This window comes from Oryctolagus cuniculus, chromosome 6 (genome assembly GCF_051225735.1).
Source record: "Oryctolagus cuniculus isolate XC-2025 breed Fujian yellow rabbit chromosome 6, ASM5122573v1, whole genome shotgun sequence".
Taxonomy (NCBI): Eukaryota; Metazoa; Chordata; class Mammalia; order Lagomorpha; family Leporidae; genus Oryctolagus; species Oryctolagus cuniculus.
This window is the reverse complement of record NC_142872.1, coordinates 149,607,934-149,630,983: the sequence shown is the minus strand read 5'-3', so window position 1 is coordinate 149,630,983 and position 23,050 is coordinate 149,607,934. Positions and strand designations below refer to the sequence as shown.

Genomic DNA, 23,050 nt, shown 5'->3' with positions numbered 1-23,050 from the left:
GCCTCAAGAGGCTTCCGGGACCCACGCTGATAGAGCTTGGAGCTGCCCCGTATCAAGAGCAGGTGGCCTGAAGAAAGGGGTCTCTGACCTCCTTTAGACAAGTGTCCCACGGTAAGAAGTCTTCAAATGCACAGCCTGAACTTTGCTGCGTGTGGCCTCTCCGTGCCTTAGTTTCTGAAGCTCTGAGACAGAATCACTGGAGGCCTCCGAGTTGTGTGCCCCTGTTAGAGTCACGCACTCACACACACACACACACAAACACACACACGCACAGAGGCGGTCACCTCTCAGGAACTACCCGTTATGTGATTGTGAATACGTATTACACACAGTCGCCTGACTGGCTCCAATCATTTACCCCATGTCCATCCCTCAAGTGTGGGCGAGTTTGACAGTGCCAGTTTCAGACCCAAATCCCTTCTCTCGCACAGCAAGCCCACGTACACCCTCTCCCTGAACTCTGGCCGCCTCTGTGGCCTGGATTCAGTGCTTACTGGTTTTTCTAAATCCAAGAGAGATTGCCCAGCCAGAGATAGAAATGAACAAGTCTCATTTGTCCTGCGGGCATCTTCCCGCGCCCGCCCCCACCCCCAGCAACTTTGGGACAACTGTTCCAATAGTTGCCCTTGCCCACACAGCTTGTCGCGGGCCCTTCCAGCCCCCACTTGGCCAGCACCCACACCTGGTACTTCCATGGGCTGATTTCCTCAGACACCTTGCTTTCTTTGGAAATGGCCATCGTAGTGACTGTTACCCTTCATGGGGATGAAGATCAGGTGGGGACCAGAGACACCCAGTGACTTTCCCAGCATCACACAGCACTTGGGACCAGACCCAAGGCCAGAACCCTGGACTCCTGATTCCTAAAATGGCAAAGCTTACTTGACAGTAGTGGTTTCCAAACATTTTTTTCATTCTAGTTTTCTTTCCAACTATGTACCCAATGATCCAGCATTTTTTAAGCCTTATTAATCCAACGAAATCCCATGCAGAAGAGATCAAACACTGACGTTCCTCTGACTCTCCCTCTGCGCGGGGCGCCCCAGCCAAGGCCAGCTGCTCTCTGCACGCTCTGAACTTGTCCCAGCCTCAGGGCTTTTACTTTTGCTCCTTCCCTGACCACCTAGTCTACTAAGCCACTCTCCTGTCCCTTCTTCAGCGCAGTTAGAGCAGTCTGAGGTTACCTAATGTGTATGTACTCTCTTGCCATGCTGGCTTACAAAGCCCACAAAGAAAGGGCATTCACCCATCTCACACCCTCGGCCAGCCCAGAACAGTGGGCAGTCAGCAAGTTCTGGTTGAACGAATGAGTGGCGGAAGCAAGGGGTCTCCTCCCACCGCCTACGGAAGCATGCGTTGCGTGTTCAAAGGACACAGTTGGACAGTGTCATCCTCTGTTGTGGATGACGGTGACAATGCACCAACCACGGGATTGGAGGCAGCTTATTCTCTCTCCATGCCTCATTTTTCCTCATGTGGAAAATGGGGGCAACGATGCTTCCCTCACCACGGCCCTGAGGTGAGATGGGAGAAGTTACTAGAGAGAAAGCTTTGGGAACAGTGTGGGCTGTGCAGTGTTAGAAGGGCGTCAGCCATTATTATGGAACAGGGTGGGGAGGGTTGACAAACACTGAAATCATAGCAACCTCGTTTTCTAAGCGAGAAAAATTAGGACTGAGTGGTGAGGAATACTTCGGCCGAGGCCTCAGCGCTGGTGGGATGCGGCACGGGGATTGAACCCAGGCCTGTCCGCCGGGGCTGGGCTTTCAGCCACCACACCCTCCCTCTCGCCTCAGGTGCTGCATTTGTGGAGAGCTCTCCCGGATCCCTGTGGAGCCCGAGAGCCTTGCACACAAATGCCCAACTGACCGGGGGAAGAAGGAGCGACAGCGAGGGGAGCGGAGCTTATTGGCTTCAGTCTGTGGCTGTATTTTACAGTTGACTTTTTAACAGTTGGGTCCAAAGACAAATACATCACTCCACAATCCATTAAGGTGACTTTCATCCCAGATGCCTTCTCCTGGCCAGAGTTCTGTCAGCGTCTTTCCAGCACTTAATCTTGTTTTCCTCCGAAATGTTCGTATCTAATTCTATGGAGCCGATTTCTATTGGGAAAAATAATTCATAGAATAAGGGATGAAGGCATAAATTGAGGGAACTGGTTCTGTGGGAGGGGATCAGATATAATTACAGCTTTTCCTGGGCAAGGCAGTGTGCTGAAGTAGGAAGGGGGTGGAATAGACGCGAATGGACTTTAGCCAAATGCCTGCGTGGAGGCACGGGAGTGACATATTTTTCTTCATATGTTTATATTCAAGAAGGCAGGCAAGCAGTTAACCGTTTATCAGGAATAAGGGCTCGGCATGGGGTCTGGGCAAAGATTTTGGAAAAGTTCAGGTTTGAAAATTTGACAGAGTGAACTCCTGCCAAGTGGCCTTGCCTTTAAAGGGAGTTAATGAAATAATTGGCCTGGGAGTTTTAACCAAAAAAGTAGAGGCTTTGAAGTGTTGGAAGCACAAAGACAACCTCAGGGCGGTTTTATTAGCGCAGATGATCAGCAGCAGATGAGAAAGGACAAGGGCTGGGGCCTTCCTTGCAAAGCCCTGGATTTTACAAACCACGGAAGGTACAGTTCCCGCAGCCCGCGGGGAGAACTGAGCAGTGTAAATTGTCAGGTCATGGACACTGCTGATGAAAGGCGTGGGGGGAGCTGTTGGGACTGGAAGGATCTTCCGAGTCTTCATTTTGGATGTGGGGAAACTGAGGCCCAACATGTGCTATCTGGGCAGTCTTAAACAGTGAGAAGTTGAAGCTTAGGAAACCGGATAGTCCGCCAGCATCAGTCAGCTTAAGCCACTCCAGACTGTTCTTCATGGGTGCTGGCCAGGGGTCTCGTTACTGCTCTCGGGGCGGGGGAATTACTGCCTTTGACCTCTGATCGATAAGCGAGCTTGAGGGCGGAGGGCGGCGGCCAGCTGCATCCTCAGGGCGAGCTGCCTGGTGAACTGCTGCTCTCTGACCCTCTCTCTGCAGCCTGCCTTCAAAGGCCTCACCTTCACCGACCTGCCCTTGTGCCTCCAACTGAACATCATGCAGAGGCTGAGCGACGGCCGGGACCTGGTCAGCCTGGGCCAGGTGGCCCCCGACCTGCACGTGCTCAGCGAGGACCGGCTGCTGTGGAAGAAACTCTGCCAGTACCACTTCTCCGAGCGGCAGGTCAGTGGGACTCCTCCCTTCCCCCCAAGCCTGAAGCTCCTGGGCACCCTTCCCAAGAGGGAGGCGTGTGCACCCCCAGCCACCCACCAAAGCTCCCTAGTTTGGCTAGAGAAAGGACACTCTAAAAAGGGTCTAAATAATGAGTATGGGATGTGTTTTGTCTGTCTTTTCCAGGCATTTTGACTTTAAAAAAAGAACTTACATTCTTAACCTGTTCACATTTTACAACTTGCTAAAAAAAAAATCATAAATTGGCACCCACCCTTTCCTTCTATAACAGAATAACTTGTGCTTTTATGGTGTGGTACAGTCCAAGTGCTTTTGCAGATTTTATCTTATTCTAATGATTCTGGGAATGCTAGGCGTCAAGGCACCCACCTTAAGGGGCCAGCGCAGTGGCACACCTGGCTAAGATGCCACCTGCAATGCTGGCATCCTATATGGGCACTGGTTCGAGTCCTCGTTACTCCACTTCTTTTTTTTTTTTTTTTTTTTTTTTTTGACAAGCAGAGTGGACAGTGAGAGAGAGAGACAGAGAGAAAGGTCTTCCTTTTACCCTTTACCATTGGTTCACCCCCCAGTGGCCGCTGCAGCCGGCACGCTGTGGCTGGCGCACTGCGCTGATCCAAAGCCAGGAGCCAGGTGCTTCTCCTGGTCTCCCATGTGGGTGCAGGGCCCAAGCACTTGGGCCATCCTCCACTGCACTCCTGGGCCACAACACACAGCTGGACTGGAAGAGGAGCAACCAGGACAGAATCTGGTGCCCCGATCAGGACTAGAACCCAGTGTGCCGGTGCTGCAGGCTGAGGATTAGCCTGTTGAGCCGCGGCACCGGCCATTACTCCACTTCTGATCCAGTTCCCTGCTAATGTGCCTGGGAAAGCAGTGGAGGATGGCCCAAGTGCTTGGGCCCCTGTACCCATGTGGGAGACCCAGAAGAAGCTCCGGGCTCCAGGCTTCAGCCTGGTCCAGCCCCGGTCATTGCAGCATTTGGGGGTAAACCAGCAGATGGAAGACCGACCTCTCTCTATCTCTCACTCTGTCTCTCTGTAGCTCTGCCTTTTGAATAAATTTTTAAAAAGAAAATAGATAGATAAAGAATAAAAGCGACTGTTTAACTAGGGGAGGTACGAAGGTAAATCTTTCTTTCATAACAGTTTCCACCCCTGGCTGTGGTACAGATTTTAAAAAACGCAAAGAAGGTGAAGGTAGGACTTCTCAGAACCAGAAAACCACATGATGAAGAGATGAAGCCACCGAATGGTTAGGTGACACATCCAAACTAATGAAGCAGCTCTCAGAGTGCAGGAACTGGCTTTGAACTTGAACTTGAGCCTTGCAAGCCTGTTCTGTTTCCCTGAGTCATGCTGCCTTCATTTTTTTTCCAATTTCTTTATATAGATGTGTTGAGTTCAACACGTTCCATTCAGGGAGCCACTAATATTTAAACATAAAACAGAGCCCTGGTGCAAAGTGGTTACTGCATCTCCCTGGAAATAATCCCTCAAGCCCATAGCAAAGAAAACGCTGAAGCTGTTTACTGAGATCACCTAAACGCGACAGCACCAAATGCAACTTTACAAAGAAAGGTCACCCTCCACCTGTTTCTCAAAGACTGATTAAAAGCTACTGTTTAACTAGGGGAGCTACGAAGGTAAATCTTCATTTCATAACAGTTTCCACCCCTGGCTGTAGTACAGATTTTAAAAAACGCGAAGAAGGTGAAGGTAGGACTTCTCAGAACCAGAAAACCACAAACCATCCTCTTGAAGTTTGCCTATAATGACTTTTATTCATTTAACTTTTAGATCCGCAAGCGATTAATTTTGTCTGACAAAGGGCAACTGGATTGGAAGAAGATGTACTTCAAGCTTGTCCGATGCTACCCGAGGAGGGAGCAGTATGGAGACACCCTCCAGCTCTGCAAGCATTGTCACATCCTGTCCTGGAAGGTGTGAGCCCGGGCTGAGTGGGGTGGGGACATGTCTGTTTACTTCATGTTCATATTTTTACAGCTGTTATTCCCTTTAACAGTCTGTGCATATGTTGCAGAGCAAAGCAGTACTTGACTAAAACATAATTACATATTTTCAAAATTTATTTTTAGAAAGGGAACAGATTTCATGTGTTTCCTATATACAGCTTTAAGAGCATAATGAGACTTCCACCCTATCCTCTCTCCTCTCCTCCTTCCTTATTTTCCTTTTAATTTCTGCAATGACACAGTTTCCATTTACTTTATAATCACAAGCTTGACCCTCCACTAAATAAGGAATTCAACAAGGAAATAGGAAATCTACTGATCCTCAGGAGTATAGACAAGGGCTATAAACAATAATCAAATCTCAAAATGTCAAATTTTGCTCAAATACATTACATTTTTTTTTGGACTCTGAAAATAATTTCCACATTTTTTCCCTGCAACCTACACCACCCCTCACACCAAAAACTTGCCCTTTCTCCCTTACGCACAGGTGCACACACATAGGCAAGCAAACACAGCTCTTTAGTTTCTCCAAATGGGCGGCACTCTCGTTTGAGAAATGCTGATTGGAAGTTGGGAAGTGCCTAATGATGCCAAAGCCCACGAGGTGCCTCTGAGAACGTGAACCTGACCGTGATGTTCCTTTCCAGGGCACTGACCATCCGTGCACGGCCAACAACCCAGAGAGCTGCTCTGTTTCACTTTCACCCCAGGACTTTATCAACTTGTTCAAGTTCTGAATCCCAGCACGTGGCAGCACTTCACGGAAGGGCGCCCAGCTGACTGGACGGCTGGGAGTGCAGAGTTTGGACACTGCGTTTGTAAATAGTGTACATACTAAACATTGGCTCCAGACTTCGGAGAGAAGGCATGGAGAGGACCTTGGAGGGGAGAGATGCTGTTGCTGGCTGGGAATTAAAGAATGTGAACTTCTCATTAGAATTGGTATGGAAAAAGCAGACATACTGTCAATAAAGCTTGTCTAACAATTGACCAGCAAGACTCGAAGGGCAAGAATTCTCTTTCAGTGGGGAAAATGGAATTCTCTTGATGTTCATGGAAACTCCTTCACAGTTCCCTAGGAAGAAGGCAAAACTCACATACAAGATAGGACTCTCTTTGTTTACAATGTGAAAAATCCCATTTAGGAAGAAAGAAAAGAAGCAGCAAAACTACAGTTGCGAAACCTTGGGCTTCTGGTTTTGGTTTGGGGTTTGTTTTGGAAAGGCAAAGAAGCACCGCCCATCTCAGACGTGCACACGCCTAGGACCTGATCCTTGGAAGACACCACACAGTGGTCTACCTCTCAAAGCACAGCACGCGCTCCGACAGCCTGCGCTGCCCACCAGGCAGCATCTGCTCGCCTTGTCAGTGTGTGCATCACTGTAAAAAGTGATTGAAAAAGGAAAGCGATGCTGGACGCCACGCTCTCGTTTCAGACTTCCTTTTTAGGCAAACACAGCCCTCTCTGGAGTTCTCTCTTTCCTAAAACAACCCCAGAGCACTGGTGCCTTTTTTTCTCTCCCGTGTTGCAGCTCATCTGGGGAAACAGAAGGCCAATTAAGAACAGTCCAGGAAGAAGTCCTGCGGCAGAGACGATAGAATGAGTTGCCCCCTTGGGGGGAAGACTTCCGTCTTCCTGTTCAGCTTCCGGGGCTCAGGTATTGTCATGGAGGAGCCAGGGCGTGGAGGCTTCAAGGACAGGTTTTGCTGCTCCGCCAACTGCATGGGTTGCCAGCTGCTGTTCCCCTGGGTGGGGGTGAGGAACTGAGGAGTTTTCTTTAGGCCTAAATGTAGTCAGCCTGAGCTAGGGCTTTCCGCGAGGGTGATGGAAAATAAAAGGCTGGAGCTGCAGCTGGACAGGGAGCAGAGGCACCAAGAGTTCACCTGAACCAGCTCCCAGGGGATCTTTGCAGGCAAATGACAGCAGAGCACTGTGGAAAGCAAGCTCAGGACTTCATGAGGTGTTGAATATTCCTGGGAGGGGGTGGTGATGTTTTCTCTTTCTTTTTTCTTTCTTTCTTTCTTTTCTTTTCTTTTTTTTTTTTTTTTACTTTTTATAGACTGTTGCTTTTTCTATGACAGTGTACATATCTGCAGTTGTATTTGCTTTTTTGTTTCTCTTTCCAAATAAAGTTGCCACTGTGTGCGCTCTTGGCAAGTAAGTGAAGTAGCCCTAGAAGCTTGGTTCCCCCTGCACGTTGAGTAAGGGAGTTTCCTTGAGGGCTGCTCCTTGGGAATGAGTTAGAAAAGGAAAAGATGGCCGAGCTCTCGGCTTCCGGCCGTGCCACTTGGGTTTCAGCACTGGGAAGAGAAGTAAACTGCTACTCAGTGCCCCTCGGCATGTGTGTGTGCCTACTCTAGGATTCCCAGCTTTCATTATCATCCCCTTGGACGGAAAAGTTCAATTGAATTTAATCTTCCCTAATGAGAAAAATGAAATACGAGAGAGGAAGACTGTAGAAGGCTGAGCTTTGGAAGAGCTGCAAACCCTTGAAACACCTGAGCTTGCTGTTTGTCTTTGTTGTCGCTTCTTTGCAAACTCCTTCTGAGTCAATTTCACGTTGAAGAGCCAGGCCGAGACTGTTAAATAAAAAATCTGCTTTTCCTATCATTTCCAGGTTCTCCCAGTGTCTCACCATCTTTGACAGTGTAGGGTGGGGCTGGGTTTGCCACTGCTGTGGAGAGCTCTGCTAACTGTGACTCAGAGGGACATTTTTAGGCTCAGGGGTTCATGGCCTTCCGCATCTTCCCACTCGCTCGTGCCATCTGCCCCTTCATGTGGATCAAGGAGATGGAAAGTCCTTGGCACCTTGGGGCCTGCTGTTCCCCAGACACGGCCTGCTTTGGGCTGTCAGCAGACAACTGGCAAACCATCTTCTTGAGCAGTGCCAGGCAACAAGATGCACTTGTGTCAAATGACTTCTCCCCCGAGCTGGGGGTACGGTTTCCTGAAATGTTTACCAAGATGGTGCCCGTGGACTCTGCCCATGTCCTTTAGTGCTGTTAGAGGTGAGTGTGACAGAGTCAGGAGAATTCTTCAAGGAAAAATGAAAAGGAGAAACCCACACTTAGGTTCTCTTTGATTGGAAGAGGAGAATGCGGAGGGAAATAGCAGGTGCAGAGGGAGGGGGACAGAAGTAGAAATGGCTCATCTTCGATGCTGTGGTTTGTAGGAGGACAACAGAAAAAGCCCAGCAGGCACGGAGTGTCTGCATTAGCACCGGGTGGTGTCTATTAGGCATGGACAGAGCCTCACATATAAGTAAAATGAGTTAAAAGAAGAATTCTTATTCCCTGTGCACAAAGAGTCTATCAATTTTCTACTGGCAAATCCTCCCAGGACAACCTGGCCTTGAAAAAATAAAAATAAAAACAAAGAATCCCTGTCTCAGAACTGCTGGTCTGAGAGCCAGGAGGGACATGACAATGGAAGGTGTCGGAACAGACAGAATGTTCAGCTGCCTTTGTTGTACCTTCCTAGCCCCAGTCTACACCCTGTACAGCAGAATTAGACCCTGATGTCAAGGATGAGGTCATTCAGACTCCCAGGGAAGGAAAGAGTTCTATCCATTGCAATGAGAGCAGATTCGCAGGGGTGTTTGCTAGGATCAGGCCCAGCCCAAAAGCCGTGAGTTCGGAGTCTCTTGACACTAAGACCCAGCATTCGGGGAAGGTTTGGAAATCCTCTCTTCAAAGCAAGATGCAGGGGCAGATGACATTTGATTCTAGATCCCGTGATTACGCAACATTGTTGGCTTTGAGCAGATGAATCACTTGAACAGGAGGGCCTGTGGCAGGAATGAACAAGTTACAAGATGCCAACACCCCCAGTGTGTCAGTTGTGAGATGATGATCAGTTTTATAACGGGGTGGCTTAGAGGAGATAGTCTAGGAGGGCTGGGTTTATAGCACAGAACTCCCGACACAAGAGTGGGCTCGACTTGCTTTGTGAAGGCCGGCAGTGCGTGTGTCTTTGCCTGTTGCTACAGTCCTCATCTTTGTGGCTTCAGACCCTTTCCCAGAAAGGGCTTGCCAGGAACAGAGGGCCCTTATTTCTGATGCTTTCATGTGGGAGAGGAGAAAGCTGGCCTTTCATTTGTCTGAGCAAGAGGTGTGATTGACAAGGCCGTAAATCACTGAAAGAGGCGTTCAGCTGTGGGTCAGTCTTAGTGTTCCATACAATATGTATTCATAAAATGTGCACCTGAGTTTATATTTTCCTGCCAGGCTGCAAGGCAATAATGTTTTGCTATGCAAACACTGTTCTATGTGTTGATTTTTTTAACTGTAATTTTATGCGTGCATTTTTTTAAAACTAAACTGTACCATCATTTTCTCTGTTGACATCTGTTGTGTTTTTTTTTTTTTTCTCATCTGTTTCCAACTCCCTGAGTATCGGAGTCTGTGAACCATGTCTTCTGACTGGATGCTGGCCTAAAATCCTATTAGTGCTTAAACAGACCTCAGAAGCGCCCTGAACCTCTAGGCAAATGCAGAGATGTTGCTCTTTGATATATCCTGGGCCTTTGGTGGCTTCAACAAACAAGGTCATAATTCCTTTAAACTTGATGTTTTCTGTAGATGCATTCTTCTTTGTATTGTTAAGGAGAATAACCCTCTGTGGTACCCCCAAAGGAAGGAAACTGCTGCCCCAGACATTAGAGACCCAGAAGGGATGTTAAAGACCGTGGCGTCTGACACCCCTGCTGCCTTTCCACCTGCAGAAGTGGGTTCGGGATATTTAGGGCTGTGCCTCGGCACACACCCCCCCCCCCAGTCCTTAGTGGTGGAGCTGGATAGAAACCGGGGGCTTCCTGAGGCTGACCTTGGGCATCCTCTGTGTCCCAGCCTAAGCTCCTTTTGTTCTTAGTGGTAGACTCCTCTAGAGACACTGGCACTTTAGCAGGATCCCTCCCAAGACCCTCACGTGGAAGGCACTGGAGACTCACTGGGCATGAGGCTCTGAACTTCTCCAAACATTTGAAGTCTCTGATTCTTACTGGAGACAAGGAGGTGCCACCTCACGTTTCACACACCTCTGACCGCCTGACGCTGCTATGAATGGATCGTTCTATGAGTGTGCAGCCTACTGGCTTAATAAAGTAAGCAGCATGTTTCAGCAAACACACTTTTTGTTTTTTTACCTGGGTACTAATGACAAAGATGGCCCTTGTAAAAACAGGTGAAGCCCCAGCAGTGGCCTGTTTTCTAGCAGCTGGGGTTCTGAAGATCACCACTGCATGGACATTGCGTGCACCCTGTCCACCTGCTCATCCTCCAGCTCCAGCTCCAAGAACCAGTGCATTTCTAGCCCAGTGGACGGTTCCCTCTCTGCTACATCTAATCTTCACTAAGCAGGGGACAGGGGTGGGGTGGGGTGTTGTTCCATTAGGCATCAAGGAGCCAGGGCCATGATATGTGTGACTTCGCTGGGCATTTTGCAAATGTCCTTGAGTTCACTCAGCAAACAAAGCTTCCTGAAAAAAAAAAAAAAAAAAAAAACTCTCAAAACATAAGCCCTGCGCCATTTGGCCAAAAGCAGATGGCCATTCCAACACTCCAAACTTCTTGTTACTTTGTCTGCTACAATGCTGCTTGTAGAGTTTGATTGACCGTGACTTTTTCTGTCTTTGAGTGTAGACATGTTTGTTGAATCAATGATTCACAAGTCTGTTAAACAAAGAATTCCAATCCCTGCTGTACACGTGGTAACCTTTGGCGCCATCTTTATTCTATCAAGTGCCAATCACCCGGGATAAAGGGGGTGTGTTTTATAGTCTAAGTCCTAAGCTTAGAAGCTTTAATAAACTTTTTTTAATGAAAAATACCATGTGGGGTTGGACATTGTAGCTAAAAGTATAAGGGTAGACCAATTATTTGCAATGATGTTTATTTAATATTGTGTGAGCTGAGTCCTTCTGTATAAATTATTTGCACACTTTTCTTGCATGACAAACTGATTTTTTTATAGTTGTTTGTACCAGACAGTGGCATATTTTTGTAAAACCTTTTTGACACTGAATTGCAATAAATGTTTTTCCAACAACACATACTGTGCATTTTTGTGCCAATTCAAGTTGGTCTTTTATTACATTGAATATGCTTATCTTTTGCCTATAGACACTTATATTCCTTCTCCCAGAAACTTGTTACCATTACTGTGAAGTATCTTGAGATACATAGGAAAAACATGTTCATGAATACTAACCTGAGTCCATAATACCGCATCATGCTTAAATTGGATATTTCCACATACTCCTTGTAGAATAGGATGAATAGAGGAGAACAAGTTTTGAAGTCAGTATCAATTTATCCATCAACAGACATTTTTGGAACAGCTACTGTGTTAGACTTAGGCAAAAGTACTAGTAAAGGGGAGACGAACAAGCCAGAAAAGGAATTTGGATTCTAGTAAGGAAGACAAAAAACTAGCAATGAGGGAGAAAGTGTAGTAAGTATTACAGGGGCCAGTGCTGTGTTGCAGTGGGTTAAGCCACCGTTTGCAGGGCTGGCATCCTATGTGGGCACCGGTTCTAGTCCTGGCTGCTCCACTTCCAATCCAGCTCCTTGCTAATTCACCTGGGAAAGCAGCAGAAGATAGCCCCAGTCCTTGGGCCCCTGCACTCATGTGAGGAACTCAGAAGACGCTCCTGGCTCCTGGCTTCAGCCTGGCCCAGCCCTAGCCATCGTGGCCACTTGGGAAGTGAACCAGAGATTGGAAGATCTCACTCTCTTTCTCCTTTTCTTTCTCTTTAACTCTGCCTTGCAAATGAATAAACAAAATCTTTGGGGACAGCGCTGTGGCTCAGCGAGTTAACGCCCTGGCCTGAAACACTAGCATCCCATATGGGCGCCAGATTGAGACCCAGCTGCTCCACTTCCAATCCAGCTCTCTGCTGTGGCCTGGGAAAGCAGTAGAAAATGGCCCAAGTCCTTGGGCCCCTGTACCCACATGGGAGACCGGGAAGAAGTTCCTGGCTCCTGGCTTCAGATCTGCGCAGCTCCAGCCGTTGCCATCTGAGGAGAGAGCCATTGGATGAAAGATATCTCTCTCTCTCTCTCTCTCTCTCTCTCTCTCTGCCTCTCCTCTTTCTTTTTTTTTTTTTAAGATTTATTTTTTATTATTTACTTGAAAGTCAGAGTTACACAGAGAGAGGGGAGGCAGAGAGCAAGAGAGAGGTCTTCCATCACTGGTTCACTCCCCAAATGGCCACAACGGCCAGAGCTGCGCCAATCCGAAGCCAGGAGCCAGGAGTTTCTTCTGGGTCTCCCATGTGGGTGCAGGGGCCCAAGGACTTGAGCCATCTTCTACTGCTTTCCCAGGCCACAGCAGAGAGCTGGATGGGAAGTGGAGCAGCCGGCTCTCGAACCAGCGCCCATATGGGATGCCGGTGCTTCAGGCTAGGGCGTTAACCCACTGCCCCACAGCATCGGCCCCAACCTCTCCTCTTTCTGTGTAACTCTGATTTTCAAATAAATAAATAAATCTTTAAAAAAATATTTTAAAAAAGTGTTACAAAGGAAACAAAGAAGGGGCTTGAGCTATGAATAACAAGGGGGACCTCTTCAGGTAGGCTCTGCAGGGGGGCTTCTCCAGGCAAGTGGTGTTGAAGTTGAGACCTGAACAGTGGGAGCACGCCCCAGAAGAATGAGAGCAAGAACATTCTAGAAAGCACAGATTTTGTACAAGATTCAAATCGTGGTCCTGTCACTCACTGCAGTGTGGCTTTCATCACTTAACTTCATATCTCTATCTCAATTCCCTGGACCCGAAAATGATGAGGGTCAGAGTATTTGTATCTTAGGTTGTGCCAGTGAAGTACCCTGATGTGCCTGGAGCTGGGCACAGACTGTGAATTCAACTGATGCCTGTGACTGTTGTTACTCCCTGATGACCACGAGCCTCGGGCCTGGGTTAGGAACCTGTACTGCGTTTTCCACTGGGTGTGATTTAATCAGGCTGCTTACCTCTAGGTGGCTGACCTGACACTCTCTCTCTCTGGGACACAGATCCTGCACTAACTCTCCATCAGACACTACCACGATAGGTATCTAGCCGTAAATAGAGAGACTTATTAAATAAGGGTTTCTTTGGGGGAAAGAGATGATTATTTTAATCCTCCCTCAAGATCACAAAATCTGACCATTGCCTCAGTATCTCATGCATTCATTGCTCAGACTGTCTGCCTAGAATGTTCTCCCCTAGCCCTGCCTCGTTAGCACCTGTGGCTCCTTAGGGAGCATCACCCAGTGGAGTAAATCTCAGGTCCCTAACATATTTTTGCTGTGGGCTGTGTTACACTCTTGTCTCGGTGGCCATCTCACTGTGCCTAGCACGAAGGCAGGACTGAATGAATTAATAAGCCCACACATGCATTCAAAAATAACGTCGAGTCTCACAGCCACATATAGGTCCGTAACTAGAGTAAGAATGTATGTGCATAGATATCTTGGTGCAAAATTAAGGTTAGGAGGGGCCAGTGCTGTGGCGCAGTAGGTTGAGCTGCTGTCCGCAGCACCAGCCTCCCATGTGAGTGCCAGCTCCCTGCTAACATGCCAGAGAAAGCAGTAGAAGATGGCCCAACTGCTTGGGCCCCTACAACCACAGGGCAGACCTGGAAGAAGCTCCTGGTTCCTGGCTTTGACCTGGCCAATCCCCAGCCATCACGGCCATTTGGGGAGTGAACCAGAGGACGGAAGACCTCTCTCTCTCTGTCTCTCTCTGCCTCTCCTTCTCTTTCTGTGTAACCCTGACTTTCAAATAAATAAATAAATCTTTAAAAAAAAATAATGTTGGGGCTGGTGCTGTGGCACAGTAGGCTAAGCATCTGTCTGTGGCACTGGCATCCCATATGGGCACCAGTTCTTGTCCAGGCTGTTCCTTTTCCAATCCAGCTCTCTGCTATGGCCTGGGAAAGCAGTAGAAGATGGCCCAAGTGCTTGTGCCCCTGCACCCATGTGGAAGACCCACAAGAAGCTCCTGGTTCCTGGCTTCAGATCAGCCCAGCTCCAGCCATTGCAGCCATCTGGGGAGTGAAACAGCAGATGGATGACTTTCTCTCTGTTTCTCCCTCCTTCTGTCTGTAAGTCTACCTATCAAATAAATAAAATCTTAAAAAAAAGATTAATGTTAGCAGATAAAGTAACAAATCCAGAAAATCCAGGTATCATTAAAGTTTCAAGTTCAACTAGCAAATAAATCTTGATATTCTACTTAGAAGTCTAGTAAATTTTAATACAAAAGAAGAGGGCCTTTTATTACCATTAATAAACTGAACAGACCAAAGTCCCTCAAAAAAATAAGTCTCATTTATAAACATAATTAAAAAATTCCTTTAAACATTTTAAAACTGCAACTATAAACCTGATACATTTTATTGTGAAACACTTCAATTGTAAATCTAATGCATTACTCTGGCCTCAGAATCAGTCCTTAAGGCTTCAGATCTGGCTAAAAAGCCCATGAGAGTATCTCAGGCACAGAAAGCCAAGACACTGTGGCAAAACTGACCTAAGTGAAAGATCTCTGCGAGTGAGATCCCAGTGAAAAGAAGGTGCCATCAAACAAGGAGGTACCTTTCTCTGAAGGGAGCAGAGAACTTCCACTTTGACTATGACCTTGTCTAAATAAGATCAGAGTTTGTGAACTCAAGAGGCCTCCATAGCCTTGGCAGCTCATGACAAGAGCCTCAGGTGATTACTGACGCCATAAACAAGAGTGTCAATTGTTAAATCAACAACGGGAGTCACTGTGCACCTGCTCCCCATGTAGGATCTCTGTCCTTAATGTGCCATACTATGAGTATTAATGCTAAAACTAGCCTTCAAACAGTACTTTATACTTTGTGTGTCTGTGTGGGTGCAAACTGTTGAAATCTTTGCTTAGTATAGAGTTGAGCTTCTGTATATAAAGATAATTTAAAATGAATCTTAATTAAGAATGGGGTGGGAGAGGGAGTAGGAGATGGGACGGTTTGTGGGTGGGAGGGTGGTTATAGGGGAGAAGAACCACTATAATCCAAAAATTGTACTTTCAAAATCTATATTTATTAAATAAAAGTTTTCTATTAAAAATAAATAAATCTAATGAATTTGCTTTTTTAAGATTTATTTATTTATTTGAAAGACAGAGTTACACACAGAGAGAAGGAGAGGCAGAGAGAGAAAGAGAGAGAGAGAGAGAGGTCTTCCATCCGATGGTTCACTCCCCAATTGGCCGCAATAGCCAGAGCTGCGCCGATCTGAAGCCAGGAGCCAGGAACTTCTTGTGGGTCTTCCCACGAGGGTGCAGGGGCCCAAGTATTTGGGCCATCATCTACTGCTTTCCCAGGCCACTGCAGAGAGCTGGATTGGAAGTGGAGCAGCCAGGATTTGAACCGGTGCCCATATGGGATGCTGGCACTGTGGGTGGCGGCCTTACCTACTACACCACGGCACCAGCCCCATGCATTTGCTTTTTTCTAAAGCACCTCATGCCTTCTCAGAGAAGCTTACAACCTTAGCAAGCAAAACATTCCCAAGTAAATTATTAACTTACAAATGCAATAAATTAAGCATAATATATTTATCTCAAATTTTCTTTTAAAAACTTTTAATGCTGTTAATACTAGTGAAATCATTATACCTTTCCGTTTAAAGTCATATCTTAGACTAATTACTTATTTTCAATGGAGATCTTAAGGATCTGCTGGTAGGCAGAGTAACAGCTCCCTTAGGAAGTCCACATGCTAATCCTGGAACCTATGAAAATCACATGACAGAGGGGAAACTGCAGGTGTGATTCCACTGAGTATCTTGCAATGAGATTATCCTGGACTATCTGGGTGGGCCCTATGTAATTACAAGGGTCCTTAAAAGCAGAAGGAAAGGGGCTGGCACTGTGGTACTGTGGGTTAAAGCCCCGGCCTGCAGCACCAGCATCCCATACGAGCTCTGATACAAGTCCCCGCTGCTCCACTTCCAATCCAGTTCCCTGCTAATGTGCCAGGGAAAGCAGCAGAGGACGGCCCAAGTCCTTACTAGACTTCTAAAGAGAAAGCCAAGATTTATTTGTTAGTTGAACTTCAAGGAAACTTAAGTGATACCTGGGTCTCTATATTTGTTACTTTAACTGCTAACATTAATTTTTTTTAAGATTTTATTTATTTATCTGACAGGTAGACTTACAGACAGAAAGAGAGACAGAGAGAAAGGTCTTCCATCTGCTGGTTCACTCCCCAAATGGCTGAAACAGCTGGAACTGAGCAGATCTGAAGCCAGGAACCAGGAGCTTCCTCTGGGTCTCCCACGTGAGTGCAAGGGCCCAAGCACCAAGGCCATCTTCCACTGCTTTCCCAGGTGTATTAGCAGGGAGCTGGATTGGAAGCAGAGCAGCCAGGACTCGAACCACTGCCCAAATGGCATGCCAGCACTGCAGGCCGGGGCTTTAACCCTCTGCGCCATAGCACCAGCTCCAATAAATAAATTTTTTTTCTAATTAGTAGACTGGGTAAAGTCAGTTACCCTACCTAGTATGGGTTGGTCTCATCTGATCCATTGAAGGCCTTGAGAGAAAAAGACTGATGTCCCCTGAAGAAGGAGTCCTGTCTCACGCAGATCTGGAGACTGGAGACAGCAACATCAGCTCTTCCCTGATCTCCAGCCAGCTGTCCTGCCTGTAGATTTCAGATCTGCCAGCCCCCACAACTGTGTGTGTCAGTCCCTTAAAATACATTGAGAATGATGATGATAGATAGATACAGCTAGATAGATGATATATGGATCGATGATTGATAGATGCAGGACAGAAGATAGATAGATAGATAGATAGATAGATAGATAGATAGATAGATAGATAGAAAGAAGATAGACAGAAATAGATTTTAGGGAATAAGGTATTTTAAGAAATAAAGTACATCTATAGATAGAGACACGATGTATCTTCTACATATGTCACCATATGCAGACAGATAGAGTTGCATATATTATTGGTTCTGTTTCCCTGAATAACCCTAACTAGGGCTGGCACTGTGACGTAGTGGGTAAAGCTACCACCTCCAGTGCTGGCATCCCATATGGGCGCCAGTTCAAGTCCTGGCTGTTCCATTTCCCATCCAGCTTTCTGCTATGGCCTGGAAAAGCAGCAGAAGATGGCCCACGGCCTTGGGTCTCTGCACCCACGTGGGAGACCTGGAGGAAGCTTCTGGCTCCTGGCTTTGGATCCACGCAGCTCCGGCCATTGTGGCCATTTGGGGAGTGAACCAGTGGAAGGAAGACTTTCTTTCCCTCTCTCTCTCTCTCTCTCTCTCTCTGCCTCTGCCTCTCTGTAACTCTGCCTTTAAAATAAATAATTAGGTCTTTTAAGAAAAAAGAAAGAACCCTGACTCATACAAGCCTCTAGAAATGGAGCAAGGGCACAGCAAGTCTACAGGAAGGCCTCACAGGGCATGGAGGAGAGAACAGTCGGGGAGAGCGGATGCCCCCGGCCGCGAGGGGCACTCAGCCAATGACCACTTCCTGAGAAATCATACTTGGCAGATGCCAAACAGTACAGCAAAACAGTCATCCTTGACCCACACAAAAGCGGTTTTTTTGTGTTTTTGTTTTATGTGTCTCTCCCTTCCCTTTACTTTGTAAACTTGAATTGTGATTTTCTTATATCTTACTATTTAGCCTTTTCTTCATCTGAGAATTATTCCAAAGAGCCCCTACTTCCTTCAGAGAGCTGCACAGCACAGTAATCTGGAGCAGACTCTGAAGCCAACTGCCACTTCCTGGCTCTGTAGGACGCTGTGTTAAGGCACACATGCCTCAGTCCCCTTATCTGTAAAGTGGGCATGATGACAGCGTCTGCACTGAGTTGATGTGTCTTGTGTGACTATTTGACCCAGGGTAAGATGTATGTAAACATTTCTTCTTATCATTTATAAGTCCACTTTCCATTTCTGTTTTTGCTTCATGTGCTCTAAGCAGAAGAACCACACAACCTTAACCATGTGCGAAGACAAGCACAGCGACAAAATCAATGATCCCACAATTCCAGCCTTTGCTTAATTGGAATCAGTGGTCACCAACTTCCTCATCAGGAAAGATTTCATAAACATAAGCCCAATATATGTGTATTTATGCATTTACTTACCTATGAAGTATATACAAGCACTGCTGTCATTAACTGATATTCCAAAAAACTGAATGTATAGAAGAGAATCATCATTAGCAATAATGAATATAAACCTGTATTTCAAACAGGTGAACTTTTGGGCAAGCTTTTGGTCAGGTCGCATTAGCTTGTCGTCATTTCACTTCATAGTGCAGCTAGTAATGAGACCCTTCTAAAGGACTGGCTATTCAGCCTAGCAGTTAAGATGCCCACGTCCCCCACCAGAGTGCCTGAGTTCAATACCCAGCTCCGACTCCAGACTCCAGCTTCCTGCTAATGCGGGTGCTGGGAGGCAGCACCGCCAGCTCAAATAACTAGGTTCCTGCCTCCCACGTGGGAGCCCTACATGCCATCCTTAGCTCCTGGCTCTGGCCCCAGCCCAGCCCTGGCTATTATGGACATTAGGGAGTGAACTAGCAGATGGCAGCCCTCCCTCTCTCTCTCTCTCTTTGTGTCTCTCTGCCTCTCAAATAATAACTAAAAGCATAAAGCAAGAACAGTGTTCATGCTGACATTTTCTTCTTTTGTGCCTGCAATAGCACTGTATTCACCCTGCAAGAAACTTTTTAAGGCTTTTGTCCATTGCATGGGGATTCATCCCATTCACACTAGATCACTTAATCCATAGACCCATTTAGTCAGGGCTTTGGAAGCTGCGATATGTCACAATACGCTGGTGACACTGAGCGAAGATGCCACCGGCCCCTCTCTGATGGGACACCTGATGTCTTACAGGTGGACTGAATGGACCATTGTCTAGAGAGCAACTGTTTTTAGAGCTCTTGTGTTGGCTGTTCTGAGTTTGTCCCCAAAGACCCATGCTCCAGCTCTCTGTCCAGAGCACTGCCACAGAGAAGGGCACCCCCAGACTCCCCTGGCAGCAGAGGGAGAGAGAGTTCGGGGTCTTTCTTCCTGGCTCCTGGCTTTGGCACCTGCCTGTGACAGAGCTTGTGTCTGTCCTCCACATGAACCTCCTCCAGGCTGCAGCTGTCACTCAGCTCCTCCCCAGGCCCAGAGGAAGTGAGTCTCCTTGTTGACACCTCCAAGGGATGCCAGTGTCCGCAGTGTTCCACTAACCCTGCTCACACCTCTCCATCCAGGCCCTCACTCATGTCCCTTCACGTGGAGATCATCCCCTGCCAGAGAGCTCACCGATCACCGCTCTAAAGAAGGCCGTGGAAGTTTTCAGTTCTCTCTCCCAGCTGCACCTGACTCTGCAGACTCCTGGTTTATACAGCTGCTGGGTGACTGAGCCAAACCACTTCTCCTGGACAATGAAACGCAAGCCTTCCACGGCCCCTTTCTGCCCTCATTCTTGCTGGAGCTGGCAGTCACACTTCGTGGGAGGGGCAGCTCACAGAATAAGCCTGGGCAGCCTGTGTGTGTGTGTGTGTGTGTGTGTGTGTGTGGCCTCACAGGCCACAGCCCCACTGAACCCCTGGGAAGCCACTTCAGTTTCCCTATCTGTGAATCCTACTCTTTGCCAAGTGTTTTCAAATGTCTTATTGTTACAGCTATTGTTTGAACTGTATGGCACCCTGTAAAGTAGATGCCAGCATTAGCTCCACTTTACAAATGTGGAAAGCAGGGGAAGTTCTGAGAAATTAATCAATTTGCCCAAAACCACGCGGGGTGCCGTGTGCAAGGGCCGGCTCCCCACAGCGAGAGATGAACACACAGAGCCTGTGTTCATCTCTCCAAGTCCACATCTGGTGGCATGGTGGCACTGAAGAAGCAGAGCTGATTTTTAAACATTTTCCAGGGAGGCTCTGTGGCAAAGCAGGTTAAGCCACCGCCTGCAGCACCAGAATCCCATATGAGCATCAGTCCAAGTCTTGGCTGTTCCACTTCCAGTCCAGCTCCCTACTAATATAGCTGAGAAAGCAGCAGAAGATGGCCCAAGTCCTTCAGTCCCTGCACCCGTGTGGGAGACCCCAAGAGACTCAGATGAAGCTCCTGGCCTCAGTCTGGCCCAGCCCTGGCCATTGCAGCCATTTGGGGAGTGAACCAGCAGATGAAAGACCTCTCTCTCTCTCTTTTTTCTCTCTTTCTCTTTTCCTCTCCCTCTCTGTGACTCTGACTTTCAAATTAATAAATCAATCTTTTTTTTTTTATTTGACAGGCAGAATGGACAGTGAGAGAGAGAGAGAGACAGAGAGAAAGGTCTTCCTTTGCCGTTGGTTCACCCTCCAATGGCCGCCGCGGCCGGCGTGCTGTGGTCGGTTCACTGCGCTGATCCAATGGCAGGAGCCAGGTACTTATCCTGGTCTCCCATCGGATGCAGGGCCCAAGTACCTGGGCCATCCTCCACTGCACTCCCTGGCCACAGCAGAGAGCTGACCTGGAAGAGGGGCAACCGGGACGAATCCGGTGCCCCGACCGGGACTAGAACCCGGTGTGCCGGTGCTGCAAGGTGGAGGATTAGCCTAGTGAGCCGTGGCGCCGGCCTAAATCAACCTTTTAAAAATCAAAATAAGCGTGCCAGCCGCGGCGGCCATTGGAAGGTGAACCAACGGCAAAGGAAGACCTTTCTATCTGTCTCTCTCTCTCACTGTCCACTCTGCCTGTAAAAAAAAAAAAAAAAAATCAAAATAAGTAAACATTTGCCATCACACCCTGGCCACAAGGTTCCCCAGCCACAGAGCTAGAGGAGGGTAAGCTGAGACCCAGGGTTCAGTTATGACTCCACAGCGCTTCATATGGTGTCACGGGAAACGCCTGCACCCACCGAGTCTCTAGGTTAAGCTTTCTTAGCCCTGCCACCCAAGGCGAAGATCAACTGTGAAAGACTTCCAGACCCACGCTAAAAGCTCTGCTACGTGTAGATGGGCAGTGGCTGGCCTCCATGTCCCTTGCATGTGTGAACCTCTCCCCCTATTTCCATGTCCCACACTGCAAAACTATGAGGTGCTTTGACAGGAACGCAACTTTCACAACACAGAGTGGAGGGAAGAGAAACGTTCGGGCAGCCTTACAACCCTGACTTTCTTGACTTAATGATGCAATGACAGAGGCCTCTGGCCCAGCTTCTGTCAGCTCCCTACAGACACATCCACCCCATTTCACAGACGCAACAACTGAGACCTCACCAAGCTAACGGTCTGCAGATAGATGATAGGTTGACATGTGAACAGAGCCATACTCTGTAACTCAATAATTACAGAAAGCTGGCTGAAACAGTTGTCTTATTTTCCCAGAATTGTAGATAAAATCCAATGCACAAAGACAAATGGCGCTGAAGATCCCAACATTCTAAGTTCAACAGGTGGGGCCAGTCACCGCCATGAAGGTGCTCCCTGGAGACTAGAATTCACTCTACCCCACTCCACCCCATTCCCTGAACGAAAGAAGTGGAGAGAAAGCAGCTCTCAGCAGGAGGGGAGGGCAGTGTTCCCGGAAAGAGCCCACCCCCGTCCTGTGAGTCACAGTCAGGGCTCCAGGGACATCATTCGTAAAGCCCAGGAGGCCAGCAGCCCCCAAGACTGGCACCTCATTCCCTTGGGCACAGCTGCTCAGGCAACGGGTTGCAAATGTTGTCTGCAAAAGAGCTTCAGAGACTGGGAAGGGACACAGCCCTGGGAGCTGGAGCGGGAGTGAGAAAGCTCACACCACGCCCAGGAGCGTGCAAGGTTGGGAGGACTTTCCACCGACTGAGTGGATACCAAGAAGGGAGGTGGGCTGGGACCCTGCGGCTCACTAAGTGCAGGTCCCCCAGGCTACAGCACTCGGCTGCCAGAAAGGGGGTGGGGACTGAAGCAGAGTGGGAGGAAGAGGCTGCTGAAGCCAGAGCTTCCCTCAGCGAAAAATGAATCACTAAAAACTTCAAAACACAGCCATCAAATTTGAGAGACGCACAATGCATGGGGAAATCCAGGCATACAACCCAATAGCTAAAAGTCGACCATCAGGTATATGTGAGCTTCAGCAGAGACACCATAAGATTTAACTTACGTGCCATCGACTGTTCTGCGTTCCAACTTCTTCATCTATAAAAAGGAGACAAAAATAGCATTTACTCAGTGGATTTGACGTAGAAAAATGGCTGGTTCAGAGTAAATTGCACACTTGTTAGCATTCAATGTCGTGGTTGTTGTTTTTTTATACTGAATAGTGAGGTACACTTGTTCCAACCATGCCAAATACTTGCTTTTCTCAACAGTTCTACTGCATGAGTTCTAGTTAATAATCCCACTTTACAGAGCAGGGAACTGAGGCACAGTAAGGACAGCCGGCTTGCCCAGGGACAGAGAGTGGGACTGGGATTCAAACTTAGGCTGCCTTACTTCACAGAGCACACTCACTGCGCAGGGTAGGGGTGAAGAGGGCCCAGCTTTGCTGGGCACTTCCAGGAATGCAAAGGTGCAATTACTTTTTCTAAAACTGCAACCAATAAAATATTATCCTGGCCGGCGCCGCGGCTCACTAGGCTAATCCTCCGCCTAGCGGCGCCGGCACACCGGGTTCTAGTCCCGGTCGGGGCGCCGGATTCTGTCCCGGTTGCCCCTCTTCCAGGCCAGCCCTCTGCTGTGGCCAGGGAGTGCAGTGGAGGATGGCCCAGGTGCTTGGGCCCTGCACCCCATGGGAGACCAGGAAAAGCACCTGGCTCCTGGCTCCTGCCATCGGATCAGCGCGGTGCGCCGGCCGCAGCGCGCCGGCCGCGGCGGCCATTGGAGGGTGAACCAACGGCAAAGGAAGACCTTTCTCTCTGT

The 23,050-nt window shown here is 48.0% G+C and overlaps 1 protein-coding gene and 1 long non-coding RNA gene across 2 annotated transcripts in view; one reads left to right on the top strand and one right to left on the bottom strand.

The window, feature by feature from the left end:
* FBXO32 (F-box protein 32) overlaps positions 1–11,251 on the top strand; it is a 38,149-nt gene extending 26,898 nt beyond the window's left edge. The window contains exons 7-9 of the mRNA XM_002710762.6: positions 3,034–3,216; positions 5,025–5,168; positions 5,851–11,251. Coding sequence (XP_002710808.1) covers positions 3,034–3,216; positions 5,025–5,168; positions 5,851–5,940 — 417 coding nt within the window. The 3' untranslated portion in view covers positions 5,941–11,251. The remainder of the gene's footprint in view (positions 1–3,033; positions 3,217–5,024; positions 5,169–5,850) is intronic.
* Positions 11,252–15,299: 4,048 nt separating this feature from the next.
* Positions 15,300–22,329, bottom strand: LOC149126330 (uncharacterized). The gene is made up of 2 exons (XR_016236574.1): positions 22,293–22,329; positions 15,300–15,547 (listed from the first exon to the last, which is right to left on the bottom strand). It is a non-coding gene; the product is annotated as an uncharacterized LOC149126330 (long non-coding RNA).
* Positions 22,330–23,050: the final 721 nt, after the last annotated feature.